General features: G+C 39.6%; 1 protein-coding gene and 1 gene segment (V, D, J or C); both read left to right on the top strand.

Annotated features, from left to right (window-relative positions):
* LOC118980917 (T cell receptor alpha chain MC.7.G5-like) overlaps nucleotides 1–20,022 on the top strand; it is a 248,334-nt gene that overhangs the window by 141,406 nt on the left and 86,906 nt on the right.
* Nucleotides 1–20,022, top strand: part of LOC118980920 (uncharacterized) — a 45,931-nt gene that overhangs the window by 20,240 nt on the left and 5,669 nt on the right. The window contains exon 3 of the mRNA XM_037037632.1: nucleotides 17,306–17,350. Coding sequence (XP_036893527.1) covers nucleotides 17,306–17,350 — 45 coding nt within the window. The remainder of the gene's footprint in view (nucleotides 1–17,305; nucleotides 17,351–20,022) is intronic.

Here is a 20,022-nt window from a genome sequence, read left to right as displayed (position 1 = left end):
GGGAATATAAACAACTCATAAAGATGACACTTTTAGTGAAACACTCATTTTTAGCACAGAAATGGGATGATATTTTAGATTACTTATTTTCTAAAGGAGCAGACTCTTTTAAATATTAATTTTTCACCATATAATGATGAATTTGTAACTTTTTTTCTGGAATAGCAGACTTGAGGCATTCAGAGTAACAGAAAAAAGAAGTATGACCACCTTCCTATTTCACACAAGAAATTATGCAGAAAAGAAAAGGTTCCAGGACAAAAACTGAAAGTTTAAAAACACTTTAAAAGTCTCAGTATTCTTGCTGGTTGCAATGGGAATACATAACTTTACAAAAGATCAATTTTTCTGTCACCCTCTTATCCTAGTGATTGATTAGCCGTTATCAAGTTCTGATGTCTGTCTTGACATGACATAGTATGCAGGGCAGAACATCACCTACACAGTAATCCTGCCAAAAATAAATTAACTAACTAAAGGTAATCAAACCTTTAGTTCTAACAGTATACAAGGGAGCTAGAAAAACAAGTTAAAGGACTACACAAACAATTAAACAAATAGGAAGGTGAGTCATTGTGGGACAACAGGCCCTGTCCCTTCAATCAATGGGATGAAAAGGGAAAGAAATACAGTGGAGGGAAAGCAGTGGACAGAAAAATACCACACACTACAGAAACTTAAAGATTTACCAACCAAATTAAATGCATTGTCTTTTATTGAATTCTTGTTTTTTTAAACCATCTATAAAAGACATTTTGGGAACAATGAGAAAAATTTCATCATGAATTGGCTATTTAATTATTTTAGAAAATTGCTAACCTTTTTAGGTAGAAAACTAATATTATGGATATGTGGAAAAACATGTTTAATTTTTTTGAATTTGTGAAACTTTTATTTTTTCCAGTTGAATAGGTGAGATTATACCAGAATATATTTTTAATTTACATTTCTCTTGTTATAAACAAATTAGAGCATCTTTCAAAAGGTTAAGAACCATTTGCACTTCTTTTTTATGTGTTGGTTTCTGGTGTACAGCTAGTTGGGTGGTTAGACAATCGTGATTTACATAGCTTTCCCCTCAGTATTTCCCATACCCTAATGTACTTCCCTGTGACTATTTTCTAACTACCAGTTTGTCCCTCTTAGTCCCTTCACCTCTTTCATCCATCCTATGCCACTTCCCCTCTGGCAACCACCAGTTCTCTATCTACATCTATGAATCTGTTTCCATTTTTTCTCTTATTTTGCTCTTTAGAGTCCACATATAAGTGAAACCAGATGGTATTTGTCTTTTTCTGACTGACTTATTTCACTGAGCATAATGCCCTCTAGGTCCATCCATGCTGTTGCAAAAGGTGAGATTTCATTCTTCTTATGGCTGAGTAATGTTCCATTATATATACATACCACAGCTTTTTTTATCCACTTCTCTATTGTTGGGCACTTGGGTTGCTTCCATAGCTTGGCTATTGTAAAAACAAACAAACAAAAAAAAACATTGAAATGAACATAGAGGTTCATACATTCTTCTGAATTAGTGTTTTCAGTTCCTTTAGATAAATCCCCAGGAGTGGAATCACTGGGTTGTAAGGTAGTTCCATTTTTAATCTTTTGAGGAAACTCTATACTGTTTTCCACAGTGGCTGCACCAGTCTGCTTTTCCATCAACATAGCACAAAGCTTTCTTTTTCTCCACATCCTCACTAACAGTTGTCATTTGTGGATTTATTGATGATAGCCATTCTGACAGGTGTAAAGTGATTACTTGTTGTGGTTTTAATTTGCATTTCTCCAACAATTAGTGACACTGAGTATCTTTTCATATATCTAATGACCATCTATACATCCTTTGCCTAATTTTTAATTGGATTGTTTGGGGGTTTTTGGCATTGAGTAGTATGAGTTCTTTTACAAATTTTGGATATTAACCCCATATAAGATGTCTCATTGGCAAATATCCCATTTAGTAGGTTGCCTCTTTGCTGTTGTTGTTGTTGTTTTTGATGGTTTCCTTTGCTGTGCAAAACTTTTTAGTTTGATGTAATCCCATTTGTTTATTTTTCTTTTGTTTTCCTTGCCTAAAAAGATATATCAGAAAAAAATACTGCTACAAAAAATGTCCAAGATTTTACTGCCTATGTTGTCTTCTAGGATTTTTGTGGGTTTGAGTCTTATGTTTAATCCTTTAACCCATTTTGAATGTATTCTTGTGTATGGTGTAAGAAAATGGTCTAGTTTCATTTTTTGCACACATCTGTCCAATTTTCCCAACACCATTTATTGAATAGACTGTCTTTTCTTCATTGTATGTTCTTGCCTCCTTTGTCAAATATCAATGGACCATAAAGGCATGGGTTTATTTCTGGACTTTCTATGCTGTTCCATCTATCTCTATGTCTATTTTTATGTCAACACCATGCTTTTTTTATTATTACCATGGACTTGTAGTATAGTTTTATATTGGGTAGCGTGTTACCACCAACCTTGTTTTTCCTTCTCAATATTACTGAGGCTAGTCAGGGATTTTTGTTGTTCCATATAAATTCCTGGTTTATTTATTATAGTTCTGCAAAATACATCATTGGTATTTTGAGAGAGATTGTGTTGAATCTATAGATTTCTCTGGGTAGTATGGACATTTTAATGATGTTAATTCTTTCTATCCATGAACATAGTATATGCTTCAATTTATTTTTGTCTTCTTTGATTTCTTTCTTTGGTGCCTTATAATTTTCTGAGTACAGGTCTTTTACATCCTTGGTTAAATTTATTCCTAGGTATTTTTTGATGCAATTATGAATGAGATTGTTTTCTTAGTTTCCTTTTGTGATACTTCATTATTGGTATATAAAAATAAAACCAATTTCTGAATATTAATTTTATATCCTGTCACTTTACTGAGTTCATTTATTACTTCTAATAGTTTTTTGGTGGAGTCCTTAGGGTTTTCTATGCAGTATGATGTCATCTGCAAATCAGGACAGTTTTACTTCTTCCTTTCCAATTTGGATGCCTTTTATTCCTTCATCTTGTCTGATAGCTGTGGCTAAGACTTCCAGCACCATGTTGAATAAGGGTGGTAAAAGCAGACATCCCTGTCTTGTTCTGATCTTAAGGGAAATGCTTTTAATTTTTCCCTATTCAGTAAAATGTTATCTATGGGTTTGTCATATATGACCTTCATTTTGTTCAAGTATGGTCTGTCTATACCCACTTTGCTGAGAGTTTTTATCATAAGTGGATGCTGAATTTCATCAAATGATTTTTCTGCATCTATTGATTTGATCATGTGACTTTTATCTTTCATTTTGTTTATGTGGTATATCACATTAATTGATTTACAAATATTAAACTGCACTTGCATTTCAGGAATAAATTCTACTTGATCGTGATGATCTTCTTAATGTATCACTGGAGCCAGTTGCTAATATTTTGTTCAAGATTTTAGCATCTGTGTACATCAGAGATATTGGCCTATAATTTTCTTTCTTTGTAATGTCTTTTTCTGGTTTTAGAATTAAAATAATGCTAAAACTACCTCATAAAGTGAGCTTGAGATTCTTTCCTCCTCTTGAATCTTTGGGAGTAGTTTGAAGAGGGATGTTAATTCTTCTTTGAATGTATGATAAAATTCACTTGTGAAGACATCCAGTCCAAGACTTTTTTTTGCTGAGAATTTTTTGATTACTGCTTCAATTTTATTGATTGTAATGAGTCTATTCAGATTTTCTACTTTTTCCTGATTCAGTTTTGGAAGATTGCATGTTTGTAGGAATTTATTTATTTTTGCCCAGTTCATTCCATTTGTTGGCATACAGTGGTTCGTAAAATATTCTTACTATCCCTTGTATTTCTATGTTGTTAATTGCTACTTCCCCTCTTTCATTTCTGATTTTATTTATTTGATACCTCTCATTTTTTCCTGATGAGTCTGGTTAGAAGTGTGTCAGTCTTGTTTATCTTTTCAACAAACCATCTCTTGGTTTCATTGATTTTCTGTATTTTTTTAGTCTCTATGTCATTTATTTCTGCTCTAATATTTATTACATCCTTCCTTCTAATCATTTTTGGCTTTGTTGTTCTTTTTCTAATTCCTTTAGGTGTAAGGTTAGATTGTTCATTTGAAATTTTTCTTGTTTTTTGAGGTAGGTCTGTATTGCTATGAATCTCCCTCTTAGGACTGTTTTGCTGTGTCCCATAGGCTTGGGGTTGTTGTATTTTCACTTATATTTGTCCCAAGGCAACTTCTGATTTGTTGTTTGATCTCTTTGTTGACCCATTTATTGTTTAATAAGATGTTATTTAACCTCCATGTGTTTGTGTGTTTTTTAGTTTTTTTCCTGTCACTGAAAAACATATATATGGGTGTTGTTTTCTAATACATTCAGCTACCCCACGTCCTTTGACTGGAACATTTAATGCATTTACATTTAAAGTGATTATTGATAGGTATGTATTTATTGCCATTCCATTCTTTATAATTATGTTCCTCTCTCTTTCCTTTCTTCCTTCGTCTTAAAGAAGACCCTTCACATGTTTGATATTTTCAATGCATACTGAACTGCTTAGGATTTTAATGATGTTTGTAATTTATTTTCTAAATAATTGACCAAAATACAGAGTATAGCAAACATTAACAATTCTTAAATTTAGGTGATGAGTCTATAGGTATTGATTCTGTTCATCTCTTTTTTGAATGTCTCAAAATTTTAGAATGCTACTTAAAGCTTTTATTTTTAAGCGGCTGAGAAGTCTGCAGCAAGTTTAAACAATGATAAGTTAAAATGCAATATGTTTCTTGAAAATTAGCGTACTTTCTTAAAGACTGCTACTCGACACAAAGAACTTCCTGAACTTATAGACCTTTGAACAAACCAAAACTATATGTTCATGTGACATATTTCTAAGATAACAATGAACTCTTTTGCTGGCTATATAAGTAAGATAAATAAGAAAACTGCTAATGGTGATGTTGCACCTTTTAGATTATTCTTATTGAAGGCATAGGCATAAGTAAGGTATTGCATTAAAATCACCACCTTTTAATATCTGAAATGATAATAGTTCGAAATCAAGTCCTCCACTTGTGTGGTAGTGGGAATGTTCCATTCTTGTATAGATTTACTAAGGAATTCCAGTCAGTTGATTGCCATGCTTATATCTCCTTCAGTTGGATGGGCCTCATAGAGAAAGTAAGAGAAGGTTTTGACAAAAGCCAAAGTGTATTGAGGTCTTCTTACCTGAGGGGAACATGACCAGATTTATCCATCCTTGGGCCCTTATATGAGTCTTAGTTGAAAAGCCTGGCTTCTTCATTCCTGTCCACTTGCTGAGTATATTATTTGATGCATTAACCTGCAAGCCATGTTGGTCTGTTCCTCCTCTTTATGGTTTTGCCCAAAACTCAACTTACCATCTCAACCACCTGTCACTTAAACAAGTAAACATTGTGTTTAATGGAAAGGCTAAAGTATTGTCACAAAAATATAGTATGGATACTGAACTTAATGTGGTCAGACTTCTAGGCCTTCGCTGAGTCCTCCTTCTGTCACCAAAGCACAATTATCATGGATCCAGCACCTGATCCCCAGAGTGCCACCAAGCAAAAGAAACCTGAGGGAGATGACATACGGATCTATGGTCTTTGATTAGAAATTGCAACCAAAATACTTGAGTCAATTTTATCATATTTTAGAACTGAAAGGCTGCTTTGATCAGTCAAAGCATATGATAAAATTGGTTTGCTAATCACCAGCAAACAGGTAGGGAGAGGTGAGGCAGCAGGGGAGGCTTGGGGTTGGAAGTTTGGCAGCACAAACAACATAGAATTGAGGCAGTGGTTATTTAATTATGGTCAATGAACCTCTAGGGGCTTCAACACCTTTTCAGGATAATAATACCAAATATTGTTTGCCTTTCTCATTTTGTTGACATTTTCTCTGATGATGCAAAAACAATGGTGGGTAAAACTACTAGTTCTTTAGCATGAATCAAGGCAGTGGCATGCTTTCTGTATTAGCAGCCATTATATTCTTCATTGCCACATATTTGTTGGGGGCGGGAGAAGCCAGTTACCCTTTAAAATATCATTGATGATGTTAGTTTGCTATGGCTGACATAATAAAATACTACAGATTTGGTGGACTAAATAGCAATCATGTATGTTCTCTTTTGAGGCTAGAAGTCCAAGTCAAGATGCCTACTGAGTTGGTTTCTCCTGAGGCCTCTCTCCTAGGCTTGCCACAGGCCACCTTTTCACATGGTCTTTCCTCTGTGCATTCATGTCTCATTTCTTTGTGAGTCCAAATTTTCATTTTTTGTAAGGACACCAGTCATATTGGGTTGGCTCAAACACTAAGGGCCTCATTTTTAACTTAATCATTTCTTTAAAGGCCCTATCTCCAAACAGCATCACATTCTAAATACTTGGAGTGAGGACTTCAACATGATAACTTTGGGAGGACACAATTCAGTCCTTACACTGACAAAGTAAAATAAAAAACTCAATTTCATTAAATCTTAACTCTTGAGTATGTGTATTTTTAGCATTCTGTGTGGCAAAAGAGGAAGTACACATAAAGCACTTCTGCTACATTCCAAATTATGATAATTATCCCAAGGAAAAACATTCGTGCAATTGTTTGAGTTGAAAGCTGAATGAGCCACTTTTTCCATGAAAGACCATTTTCACTTGAAAGAATGACAGACAAACTATAGTTATTCAGTGTGGGTACTTGGCAGGCATCTTCTTAAAAATGAATAAAATGAGCTTGTCACATCAAGAAAAATAACTAATAATTGTTAATAATGATAAAAAATCTAAGCATTAGGCAAAAATTGGAGTTTAGAAAAACTTGTATCTGCCACCACGAGCTGGATGCCTCCCCAAAATTTAAATACTTTTCTTATTTAAAGATATCAGTGGTGATATTAACTACTGTGGTATTTTGATATTATGTAATGAAGTTTTTCAACATGTGGAAGTTGCTTAACTCATGAACAAATGTTTCCCAATTAACCAAAGGATTATGTTACAAAAGCACTTATGAGTGAAAGTTCCACCCAAAATGTAAGATGTACCAGTGTATTTTAATTTTAACAGAATAGGTAAAGTTCATTAACATGGTTTCAGATTCCACATTGCAACTAACCTCTCTTTTTGAGCTATTAATACATATCTGTAGCCCTGGCTGGTTTGGCTCAGTGGATTGAGTGATTGCCTGAGAACTGAAGCGTTGCTGGTTCGATTCCCAGCCAAGGCACATGCCCTGGGTTGCAGGCCAGGTCCCCAGCTGGAGGTGTATGAGAGAAACTATTCAATGCATCTCTCACACATCATTGTTTCTCTTTCTTTCTCCCTCCCTTCCCATCTATCTAAAATAAATAAAATTTAAAAAGAAAAATACGTGTCTCTATTTTTCTCATGTATTTCAATGAAACCAACACATCACAATAGATAGAATGCAATAGCAGACATGAGTTAATAAGCCAGCTCTCCCCCAACAGATATCCAAAGACTGAGATCAAACATTCTCAGAGATACCCCTTCCTTTGGTCTTCTTCCCCCAGGGTTTTTAGCTGTTCCTCCCTGTACATGGTTTGAAGTCTCTTCAACAGCCTGGTATTCTCCTTTGAATATACTACAATTTGTCTGTAGCCCTCAAGGAGTACATGCCAACACTGGGAGCAGGAGGTGGAGTTGAATATAGCTCAAAGTCCATATCCCTTGAGGATAACCTGGTACCATATTTATTTATTTCTTGAGTTGGTATCCCATAAGTATTCTCAAAGTGCTCTGAGTCTCTGTGCATGAGGCCTGGTCCCAGCCAGGACTGGACAACACCTTGGTAAACCAGTCCCCATACACTGTCCCTTTTCCTCTGTTCCTCATTGAGGATGAGCTTGTGGGGCACTGAGAACATGGGCTGCTTCCTTCCAGGGAGAGCTGAATTTCAGAATATACCCACCCTGTGTCTGCCACATACACCCCTTTCCCATAGAAGAGCATCTGAAACAACAGTGAAAATTCACGGAGAAAAAGAAAATGCCAGGTTACCCAGGCCATTCTATGGCCACTTCAGGAAAGATCAGGCTGTGGGAATGAGAGAATACCCAGAAACTATTTCAAATGATAAATGCTAGAATAAAAAACCAAAGAAGACAGGGTATTTGCCTACTAAAAAATATAACTGAATTAGGAATCAGAATACTTGATTTCTTATGTGTTCCTTTGAAGTTGGATGCCTTGTCAAATTGTGAAACCTCTCTGGACCTTTCATCCAAACACCCAAGGGAGTGAATATATGATCTTTGAAGTCTCACATTCCAGGCTTCCCCTCCAGCCATGACATTGTAGGCTTCCTCTCCAACCATGGCATTGTAGGCTTCCTCTCCAGAGGCATAAATGATCCTTGATACTCACGTTAGTGCAAAAGTAAGTGATTTGAATCCTCCAAATATGAAGACAACATGAAACTCATTTTTGTTTGGTTTTAGAATGTATTTCATGGTGCGGAACAAATCGCAACAAATTTATCTTCCCAATGAAGCTTAAGTCAGGCTATTGTTAAAAATCAGTTTGTTTACCACTAATGTTGCTATGAACAAATTAAGGTTGTATTCCGTAAGGCAGCCTGGTGCCAGAAAGAGAGCAGGGGGCTAGGAGTCGGGCAGATGTGGGCTCTGGTCATGGCTCTGTCACTTCCCAGCTCATTCTCTCTGAACATGAGATACCTCATCCTTAAAATGGATTCAGAAGACAACCTCAGAAGATTCCTGAGCATTCACCAAATCAGGTACTGTGCTGGCACAAGGTATACAGAAATAAACAATAAAACCCCTTCCCTCAAGGGCCTCTACCCAATGAAGAAGAGAAAAGGGAATTTGAGTGCAATGATGGAGAAAGCACCGAATGTTGTGGAAATTCGGGGGAGGGGGGCACCTAACCGAATCCAGTCAGAGCCTTTAAGCAGGCCCTCCTAGGAAAGTAGCTAAGCTAAGACCATAAAATAAATAAAATCTAAGAGCACGTATGATAAAAACAATCACATGGTAAAGGCAAAGAGTTATGAAAGAACGCGGAGCTTTAAGGAAGCAAGTAGTTCAATGCAGCTGAGTTTAAGAGAACAAGTATAGAAGTACAAGATATAAGCCTGCAATGTAAGCAAAACCCATGGCCCACATCACTTTATCTGAGGATAATAGGAAGCCACCAAAAATTTTAAGCGTGTAATTTTATAGTTAGGGTCCCCCCAAGGCTTGGCATCTGTATTAATCAGATATTTCTGCTGTTATTATGATCTATAACAAACAATCCCAATTTTTCAGTTGCTTAGAACAAGCATGTATTGCTCAGGACAGCCAGACTTGGCTTCAAGATGTGGGTTAGAGTCAGGTATTCTCTACATGTCTTTATTCTCAGAACCAGCTGAAGCAACAACGAATCTCTGGAACACACTCTCTCATCTCAGAAGGCAGAGATTCGGCCCTGGCTGGTATAGCTCAGTGGATTGAGCGCGGGCCTGTGAACCACACATACACACTCAGAAGGCAGAGATTCAAGAGTGCTGTTGGAAGTCCATTATGTGATGTCTCTTGGAGCCTCAGCTTGGAACTGGCATGCTATTACTTCTACCCATATTCTACAGATCGAAGCATGGCCAGCCTCAAAGTCAATGGAATCGGCCTTGGAGGCCCTGCAGAGTCATGTGGTAAGGTACATGGATGTACACTTCTGTAACAGAAAGTGAAAAGGTGGGAACCATAGCCACTGCATTCTCATCAGGACTCATCACCCCAGAACTCCCTGACACAGCCACAGGATTGTAAAATTCACTGCCCTGGACCCACAAGGTTGCATCGTTTAACTTTTGGTATAACTCGAGATTTTAATTGCATTTTCGGTCCCAGCTTTTTTTTCCTATAACTAGTTCTATTCAAACCAGTTTTTGGTGCCTGCTTGGGAAAGTCAGCACAACAGCACTAGAAGTAAGTCCACAAGTCTCAAGGGGGTTAATGAGACACTTAATCTATTAGTCAGCACAGTGACCACCAAATTCTTGTCAGTTCAGAGACTAGCACCTAAGAACAGCTATACTCAAGAGTCCAAATTACAATTCTTTATTCTCATCCGGCCCTCCTCGTAAGATTCGCATTTTCCTGCTTTCTGCCCTAAGCCATCCCTTGTTACACTGTTACTGAGGCCATAACGTTTCATTTCTTCTTTTCCTATTTGTTTTTGAGGGGTTTTTTTTAAATCAGGAGAGTGTTAGGCTCTGTATGTGGAGGTGGGAGTTGCTTGGAGTTTATGGGGCAGGCATGCAGTCATATGCAGAGCAGGAGAGAGTTGTCACAAAGATTGTAAGTAAAATTGTGACACTTAAATTAAGCGATGGATTTGCATAAAATCCTCAAGGGAAAGTCTGAAGACTTTTTTCAATCCTTCTCCCCTTTAATAATGACAAAATTCACCCTCTCTTTTAATGGTTCACATTTAATAAGATCACTTTTGATAAGCCTAGTGTATCACTTTGTTTTCATAGTGAGAGACACAGAGATCAAAGGTGAACCAAGACCAGTGTCTTGACCCAGAGAACAGCAGCAAACAGGGAGAAACTGTGTCAAAAAATCAGAGGTCAAACAAGAATATAAATAAAAAAGTATCGATTGAATTTGGACAGAGCCACTGCATCTACTTGCACAGTTGTGCCTTGCACAAGGGCGCTCGGCCAAGGGACAAATGAGGCCAAAGGCCCTTGTAGAGCTGCGTCCGCTGGAGAAAGGGAAACCTTTTACACAGCACACAAAGATGCCATCTGCTTCCCAAGCATGAACCCAAGCTGCTGCCTCTGCACGCGCCCAGCATGGTTGCCTTTTCTAAATCACACAAAGAACCATATGGGCTGCTGGCCCTGAATTTAGCAACAGGGAGTCAGTGGAGAGGATAAATTTTTAAATTTATGTGAAATGCCTTTGTAAAATGTTTTAACACTATTCAGGTGTAAAGCAGGGACAGGCAGAGGTAATTCAGAAGCTTAGCAGGTGACAGGAGAAATCACATTGATCACAAACATTTTCTGCCCAACCCGCAGCATGGAGAATCCACCTGAGACATTCAGATAGCTTACAAACTCTTCTGTGGGGAACCACTTGAGAGAAGACTGGCCAGGAAGCACAGACGGCGTGGACGTGACAGTTTCTGAAAGGCCATTCTAGTTGCAAACTTTAGGGCAGATTTAGCCAGTGAGGCAGAAGAGCCTCAGACAGAAACACCTGGGTGAGCCTGCCCTGACCCAACCGCCAAATCCTTTGATCTTGCTGGAGCTTGATTTGGAGAAAACACCCGGCCTCAGGGGTTCTCAGAGTTCACATAGGGTAAAACACAGGGATTTTTGTAAAGCCCTGTAACATTGTGATTGGTGGGATACGCACAGTGCTACAAAACCCCAGGAGACCTGTACAAAAACTGCAGGGGCAAAGGTGGCCCTTCCCTGGGAAATCCTCAGCCTGGCTGCCCTGCCCCAGGGTGATGAACACAACAAGCAGCTGTCCCTTCCTACTCAGGAACTCAGAAGGGACAGCAGGACGTGGATCAGGCCAAGAGAAGTGATGCCCAGCTGCTGGCCTCTCACTGCTGTTCTCATTGAGGCGAAACTGGCTTTTCAATATGGTATTACAGCCATGATTGGGAAATATGAAAAGATGTTTCTTTAAAAACTTCTCTTGTCTTGGTTTTGTGTTGATTCTATTGCAAAGGAAAAATTACATAAGCCAACTCGTATGGAATTTCTGAATCCAAATCCCTAGAGAGATTTGGCTAAATGCTTTGCTTTGCAGTTTGGGAAGATGAATTTCAACAGAGATTGATTTGTTTCTAGGCAATCACCAGCTGTAACTGCTCATTCTAACAGTGACTGGACTCTAAGTCATGGGCACACCACACCATCACCTTTCGTGATGCCACCTGTTATCTGCCCTTCAAGCAGCACCAGTGACTGTGGAGGCCTTGACTCTGCTGTAGTCATGGATCAGAGACTCATCTGCTTGGCAATTTCCAAGACTGAGAGTTAGGTGTGGGTCTAGGAACTGAAAACAATCCAAAACCATAGACAGCAACCACAGAGAACTCCAGGCACTGTCCTGGAAATGTCTGCCTTGGGAACGGGTGCTGCCACCTACTTCTCAGACAAAAACCTCCCCAGAGCACACCCACCCCTACTGGCAATTGACTAAATCATAGTGAACCAGTTGGATAAGTGACAAGTGCCATTTTTCTAAGAGTCATGAACCCTAAAAGTCCTCCATTCTTAAAGTTAATTGGGAAGGAGAAAGGTGGGACACTGCCAAGGTTTTGGGAACACCCTCAAGTACTGTGAGTTTTCCAAACTCATCTTTGGAAAAGGAATCCACAGAACTGTGGAACCAAGTAAGAAACAGGTTGTCTCTTCTTTGAGGTTAAGACCTCCTCCCTCTAAGAAAGCAGAAATATTAGGAAATGTGGAATGGGTAGTGATAGCACCAATATAGGGTCAAGGAGACCTCCTATAGGTCAAGGAGAAATCTGGGGAAGGTGGTTAGTCCCCTGCATAGGAATTGAGATGGGGTTTCCTATTTTTTTAATTGACTTTGGAGCTATGAAAGACCTCCACACAGCTCAGGAGAAATAGAAAGTTCTGCTCAATCCATGGGATTCAGTTCAGGCTGCAGAGACCACAGAGTCATTGTTTCAAGTCCCCAAATCAAGTCAGAACTGATTAGAAGCAAGGTTGATCTACGTCTGGGGGATTCTATCCATGTGGTTCTAGATATAAGTAATTCTGACCTTCCTCAGGCCAAACACATGCTCTTGGGAGAGCTCAGACATGAGTCGGCCTCCTGGGCACAGAGAATAAGGCTGGGGTACGTGATCTCTGGTGTTGCCACTTCTCTTCGGAAAAAAGAGAACCAGTGCCAGACATCCATTTCCAATTGTTAGGGCTTCGAATGGAGCTAAGTTACAAGTGAGGAAGCTGGAATATTCTGGCTCCCTGTGAGACTAGATTTCAAGCAGAACAAAGTGACTGTGTATTGTTTCTAACTATGAAATACTTTGGAGTTTATAGGACTCAGCCAGGAGTAGTTCCCTGAGGGCTCATGACATTCAACTTCCTCACTAAGAGGATATGGTACCACTCACTAGTTCACTATTATAAAGCAATCAGTGCTAAATTTGTCAAAGGATTGTACTCAACACAGAAGGCATCTTTTTGTGTCATTTAAGTGACATTTAAATTTAACTATTCTTGCCAAAAAAAAAAAAAAGACAGCAGTCTCCATTTGGCAGCAGCTCCCAGTTAGATAGTGAACATTAATATTAATCTAGAAAATGTAATAAACAAGTAAAAACCCCATTTCAAAGATCCTGTGCAAGTCTAGCAATGGCATCAATGGTCCCAACTCTTCTAAGCTGGCTACTGGAAAAGCAACAGTATGTCCTGGCCTGATACCTTGGCGTTCAGCTTAGGATTTCCAAGGGAAGGGAAGGTTCTAGAGAGGTGGGATGGAAGAGTGTCATGGGGTAGGCTCCTCTCAGAGGATACCCTGGGACAGGACAGCCCTGGGTGGGTGAATGGTGTAAAGAAGGCACAGAACTGAGGGCGAGGGAAGGAAAAAGGAGGGCAGGCAAGGCATTGCTGGACATTGCACTGGACATTGCACTGTACGCAGAAAAATGGGGCAAGGGCTTTGTATCCAAAAAAAGATAAAAATCCAAAGCTGTGCTAGCAGAATAAGAGCAGAGAAATTCTGGTTTTATATAAAATCATGCAAGATTTTAAGTGTTCTACTAATTCAGATCCTTGCCTTTGGACTTCATTGGCTGTAAATTTTCTCCCTAAAATAGTCTAATCCACATTCCTGACAAAGTGGGTGACTGATTTTCCTAACTTCCCTTTGTTCACCAAGTTCTTCCAAATGAATTTAAGTTCTTCTGCTTACTGACTCACTTACTCTGGTGTTTTCCTTACTTACTCTGGTGAAACATGGTTTTAGATGGTACGTAGACTTTCTTTTCATTTTAATTGTGCTGTCTTTTAATGGCTATCAAAATAGAACAATTAGGTTGTCAAACCCATGGGATTTAAAGTTTCCTTTTAGTTATATTTGATGTTAAAAAGTGAGTAAATTCAAAGAAGACTATTAAACAAATTATATGACAGATACACGTGACAGAAACAAAGAGGAGATGTGATTAATTAAAGTGCAGAAACACTGAGCTGGCGCCTCCCATTATTCTTGGAAATGAAAAGATACGGGGCATCCAGAGGGGGCAGGATCCGGAATATGTTTGTTTAGTGTCTTCTTTCTTCTCAAAAGCCTACTTCCTTTTCATGCTTCTTTCAAGTTCTTACCTGCAGGCTTCACAAAACTAACAGAACAGGTTTATACAAACTCAAGTTTGGGGCTGTTTATACAGCCCCATAGCCACCACACCTTTTAGCCCTCTGGATAGAGAAAACCTGAGGATACCACTTAACTCCATTAAATAGAACAAAAGAACAGGACAAAACAGCATGGAATAAGGTAGCACAAATAAAATGACAATGACAGGAGCGTAAAAAAGGGCTCTGGTCATTGGGAACATCTTAATGAAAGTGGGCCCTATGGTAGTTGTTGTCCGTATAGCTCAATTTTCTGTTCTTTGGCTGTGTCTTTGTTTACTAAACCTTTGTTGTATTCAAACTTGGTTGTGGGAGAAGGCACAGTGTTTCCACCTACGCCTCCATCTTGGCGGAAGTCCACTTTCATATAATCTTACAATCTCCCAATACAGAAGATACTACCCTCGTTTTATAAAGGAGGCAAACAAAGCTCAGTGAAGTTAAGTAACGTGGCCAAACTATGCGCGTAGTAAGGGATAGAGTCGAACTAGGTTTCAGGCATTCTGGCACCTTTCTTTTTCGCCACAACTGAGAACCACTCTCCTTTGCGGTGATACTCCAAGTATGATCTGCAGTCCTTTACGGGCTGTAAACTGATCTGAAAATGCTTGTTCTTTTTCTGGTTTTTATGAGTGACATACAGGCAATCTCATAGACTCTGATTTTTACATATGACAGAGGTTAATTTAACTGCCACTTTTAAGTGTATGTTGTTAAAGCTTGCTAAAATTTGATATTCATGAGTATGTTATTCAAATGTACTGAAGGCTCTAATTCTATTTTATACCAAGAAGTCTGGCTGCTGCACAATGCTAGGCAGTGATGCAAAGGTCTGGTTGAATATGAAATGCTACTCCCCTCAAAGGTAGGAATGAATGGTGTATATAACTCACTAGACCTCTGCCCCACCAAAGTGTAGCCCAAAGATGGAAAAGTACAACTCTATGACCAATGTGCCACCTTTCTTTTCTCCTAGTCACACTAAAACACTCCAGTCTCTCTCATTCCAAGCACCAGCCCCCATTGTAACATGGCAAGAGCTTAGGTTTCTGTTTGGCACAGTAGTTGCCTCCTGTTTTGTCCTAGATGACAGCCCCCCAAGACTTAGGAGAAAAGAGGTTGGGTCAGATAAGACAGAAAATCCCAATGTCTACCAATGTGACTTGGCAAGTGGGGCCAGGGATGCCATAAAGGGAGAGTAAGGCAGTTTTTAGACTAGGTTTACCCACTGCGATACCTGATCTTTGGCAAAGGAACCTATCTGGAGGTAGAACCATGTAAGTGACTTGTTTGTCCTTATTATGACCACTATATTTAGCAATTATCTTTGTTAGAAATTTCCCAAGTCACCACTTGAGAAATACTTTTCAGGATGTTGGAAAAATCCTTCCTAAATGTCATTGAGCAAGGGATCGTTTGAGAAGCAAGGACTGGGTTTCTGATAAAATGCAGGATGTGACATGTGCTACAGTGGATTTTCTTGATCCATCATCCTTTTTGAAGAGTCTTTGTCTTCCCTCTACTTAACTAATTTCACAGAGCCAGCTTATTTAATACCTGGGCCGTCACCATCTACAGATCTGGGCCATAACCAGACCTACGCTACATGACATCTAGTAAATGTGAGGCATAATAATGAGCATCTTGGACCAGCTTTAGCACACTATGATCCTGATTATCATCCAGACCAATTCTTAGGGACAATTTAGAGGAAAAGCAAAGAAATCTGATGGTATAAAGATCTTATAACCCAGTAGAAATTCTGTGATTTAATTTGTTAAGGCACTGTAAAAAGAGTCAAAATTCTCCCTATGCATCCGTTCATTAGCCCTTGTATGACCACAGGAGTTTTGACAAATTATCTCTGGGGCACCTTTCAGTCCTATTATCTGTGACTCTGTTTTAGTGGATGGAAACTGAATTCTGGAGATCTGAGAGTGAGACCCACCTCAGCCACTCAGTATCTTAACCAATCTTAGCTTCAGTGACTTCATCTGCAAGATGGATCTAATATATTACCTCATGCAGTTTATAACAATAATGTTTGTTGAGGTAGTGTAAACACAAGCTGTTTATAAGTAGTAAAGTACTTACACAAATGATAGTCATCTGTGATTATTATGATCCTTTGGACAGACTCCAAGTCTTTTGCATCAATGGGTTTTGCTCCAACCAGCATGTCCTTCCACCTCTCACTGAGACATAGATTTTTGTGATTGACTTAAGCCTTCAAGTTACATCTCACCTGACAATAGCCATTTGGCAATTCTCATCAAAACCAAAATAATTTCGCCCTGGCTGGTGTAGCTCAGTGGATTGAGCACGGGCCTGCGNCATGCAGTTTATAACAATAATGTTTGTTGAGGTAGTGTAAACACAAGCTGTTTATAAGTAGTAAAGTACTTACACAAATGATAGTCATCTGTGATTATTATGATCCTTTGGACAGACTCCAAGTCTTTTGCATCAATGGGTTTTGCTCCAACCAGCATGTCCTTCCACTTCTCACTGAGACATAGATTTTTGTGATTGACTTAAGCCTTCAAGTTACATCTCACCTGACAATAGCCATTTGGCAATTCTCATCAAAACCAAAATAATTTCTTTCTCCCTGTGAAAATACGGTCCTGAAGCAAGACCTGAAAGTAAAAGACGGCATGTTAAGGAGATAGATAATAGCAGAAAACTTAGGGACTTCCCTAAATATTAGCACTCAGAAGACAGCACACATCAAACAGGCTGCCAAAATGTCATGCTTAGATCTCAGAAACCCGTGCAAAGTTCTGTGTATCCAGCTACACTTGTTCTGCCCCACCCACCTCCTTCCAAGCAGATGGACTAGACAGGGGGCAAGGTTTTTGTCATGACGCCTGATGTGGTGCTTTCAGATAAACTCATCTTTGGAACAGGAACTCAACTCATCGTGGAAGCAAGTAAGTTACACATTTTACTTCAGTCTGCATATTCCTTGGAGTTGTGGCGTGTTCCTGAATGAATGGTGCTTCTTGATGTCAGGATGTTCTAAATTGGAAATCTACTGAGGTTCGTTGCTGTTGCTGCAAAGAGCTGGGGTAAAATTTGAGGACAAATTCATTAGATTTCTCTTAAGAAAATATTCTATGTGTGCTAGAAACTGTGTTCTACAGATTATTTCATAGTCTTCTACAACTACCTAGCAAAAGCCCTTGGTCTGGCTCCCTGATCAGGGACTGGGGTCAGGAAAAAGGCAAGCCGTAGATGAGGAGTCTTTTCCCCGTTTGTGAGGAAAAAAGTCATGGCTGTGGCATAAGGAGGAGAGTTAGAAACATATTCTTAAAGGATTTAAATCAGGAGCATTTTCTCTCCCTCAGTGACGAAGCTAACCTTGCCCTTGTCTCTTTTTGCTGAGAACTTTCATTAAGTCAACATGTCTGGCTCAAACTAAATGATCTGCAAGGTCGCATACTAGCCTGGGTCTGCCAAGAGCTATTATGCGCTCACCTCCACTGTTAGCCCTGGATCTGAGCACTCCGCACAGGGTTCAGGAGCCTGCACCCAGTACAGAAACACAGCCACCACTTCAAGACAACAGAGAGGTAATGGTGTTCTCATGGACACATTGCCTACTAGCAGTCTCTTCCAGGGTTTAGAAATCTAGAGACCGTATTCAGGTAGTTGGGGCAGCTGCCAATAGTCAGTCACTGGGACCAGCCCAGAAAACAGTCTTTCAAAAGTTTCACAGCATGCCAAGTCCAATGTGTAATCCCTTACAGGGTTAGATTCTGATTTTTTTTTAATTTCAGTGGAAATAAAAAATATGGCAAGGCTGACAGTCCTGAAAGCAACTAGGAGTGTCAACAGGATGTGTGCCTCTCAGAGGGAGATAGAAACTCACAGGGGTTCTGGGTTGCCTACTGCTTCCAGGGAAATAGTGGGATTTGGTGAGTTTTCTTATCTTTGAGGGGAGAGAAACTAGAGCTATGAAAAGAACACAAGAGAATTATGTTGCAGCTGGTTGCAATCTCATTGATGTTGGACAAATTGCATCTGAGCAAAAAGTATTATGTTTCATTTTCCCTTTAAATCATTTCTGCTTGAAATTCAGAATTACCTGCAGTATTAGAATGAAATCTCTGAGGCCATGCCTTTGGGAGCCTTAGGAAAGAAGGAAAGAGATGAGAGGCTAACTGATGTTTAGCCCCTTCGCCGGGACACTGACCATGCTCTCCAGTGATGTTCTCTCCATTTAGTTCTCTGGTTTTCCCTTCCAGCAGTGATGGAGTGTAATGTGATGGTGTGAAGCTCGGGTAGAGGGAGAATTGCAAAGCAAGCCCCAACCCTTAAAGTTTTGATAGCAAATAATGGCCCTACACAACTTTCATTCCCTTTGGCTCTAGCCCTAGACTCTTGATTTTTGGTGATGAGATGGAGAAATCCATTGGGTCTTTACATTCATCTTCACACGATTACTACATCCTCCTGAAGCTTGTATCTGGACCCAGAGTCAGGAGAAATTATAAAACAAAAATCAGCATCCAAAGCAAGCATGGGCTCCTCTGGCCTGCATTCATAACACGCAGCACCGGTGGACTCCCCTGGCAACTGCCAATTTCTTGTTCAACCATCAATTCCTTCGAAAGCCCTTCCCTGGGCTCAGGGAATTAGAAAGCAGATTTGTTATCATTGTGACACTCAATCTGAGTGATGGAGGAGAAATTAGGTTTCTAATCAAAAAGCAGTATTTGTGACACAAGAGAAGGGAACCAGAATATGAGAACAAGACCTGTGTCTAAACCCTCCTCATCCTAACATTCATTATAAGAAATGTCAACATTCGGTGCCCCATCTCTACTCCCAAGCTATTGTGTTCTTTTTAGAGAGGTCTCCCAATAAACCAGGAGTTAAATTTTCCATCTTGAAGGTAGCTGTCAGTCACCTGTCACCCTCATTCTCATGCTCTGTCTCCGCACTGTCCTGTCCCAGTGTTTCTCAGCTGGGGATTTCATGCTCACGTCCTTACCCAACAGTTTAACTATTGTTAGCTTCAAAAAGAACTGAGACTCTGTGTACTGGGCCCCCTGAGCTCATCAAAGGCAGCTTTGTAGTTCTCTGGGCTGTGGGGTCTCTTGGCTGGGATCCAGACTGCGGAGGCAGGACACAGATGTTCTAGCCCAGGCCCCAGGGCCAGCCCCAGGCTGTTACCTGTGAGGCAGCATCGCAATGTGCTCCTGGTACACCCGACAGATGTTTTTTGGAGCTGGCACCAAGCTCTTCGTGGAGCCCAGTGAGTTGATTTTTTCCTATATATTTCTAGGGGTTAACTGAGTCCTGGGAGTGGGGCTGACATCCAGTTTGCATTATTTGAGAAATTATACCCTAGGATATGTGGAGTGAGCCAGAGTGGAGGGAGGCATTAGGCTGAATCACTGAAGTAGCTCTATAACTATTTTTATTTTTTAAAAACATATGTTAAAACTGTAGCTCCTACTTATTTCTGAAATCTTCAGGGCACCCCAGAAAGCACAGAGAAATCTAGAAAACTTATACTAGTAAGTTTGGAGCATCAGTTGGAACATACGGGTGTAGGAGGGGCAGTGGCAAGTAAACACTTGGGCCCAAATTCTCC

The sequence above is a fragment of the Sturnira hondurensis genome, unplaced genomic scaffold, assembly GCF_014824575.4.
Source record: "Sturnira hondurensis isolate 20B ecotype Veracruz unplaced genomic scaffold, ASM1482457v3 Scaffold0023357, whole genome shotgun sequence".
In the NCBI taxonomy this organism is placed as follows: Eukaryota; Metazoa; Chordata; class Mammalia; order Chiroptera; family Phyllostomidae; genus Sturnira; species Sturnira hondurensis.
The sequence above is the reverse complement of the archived record's forward strand: the minus strand, read 5'-3'. Positions and strand labels throughout refer to the sequence as shown.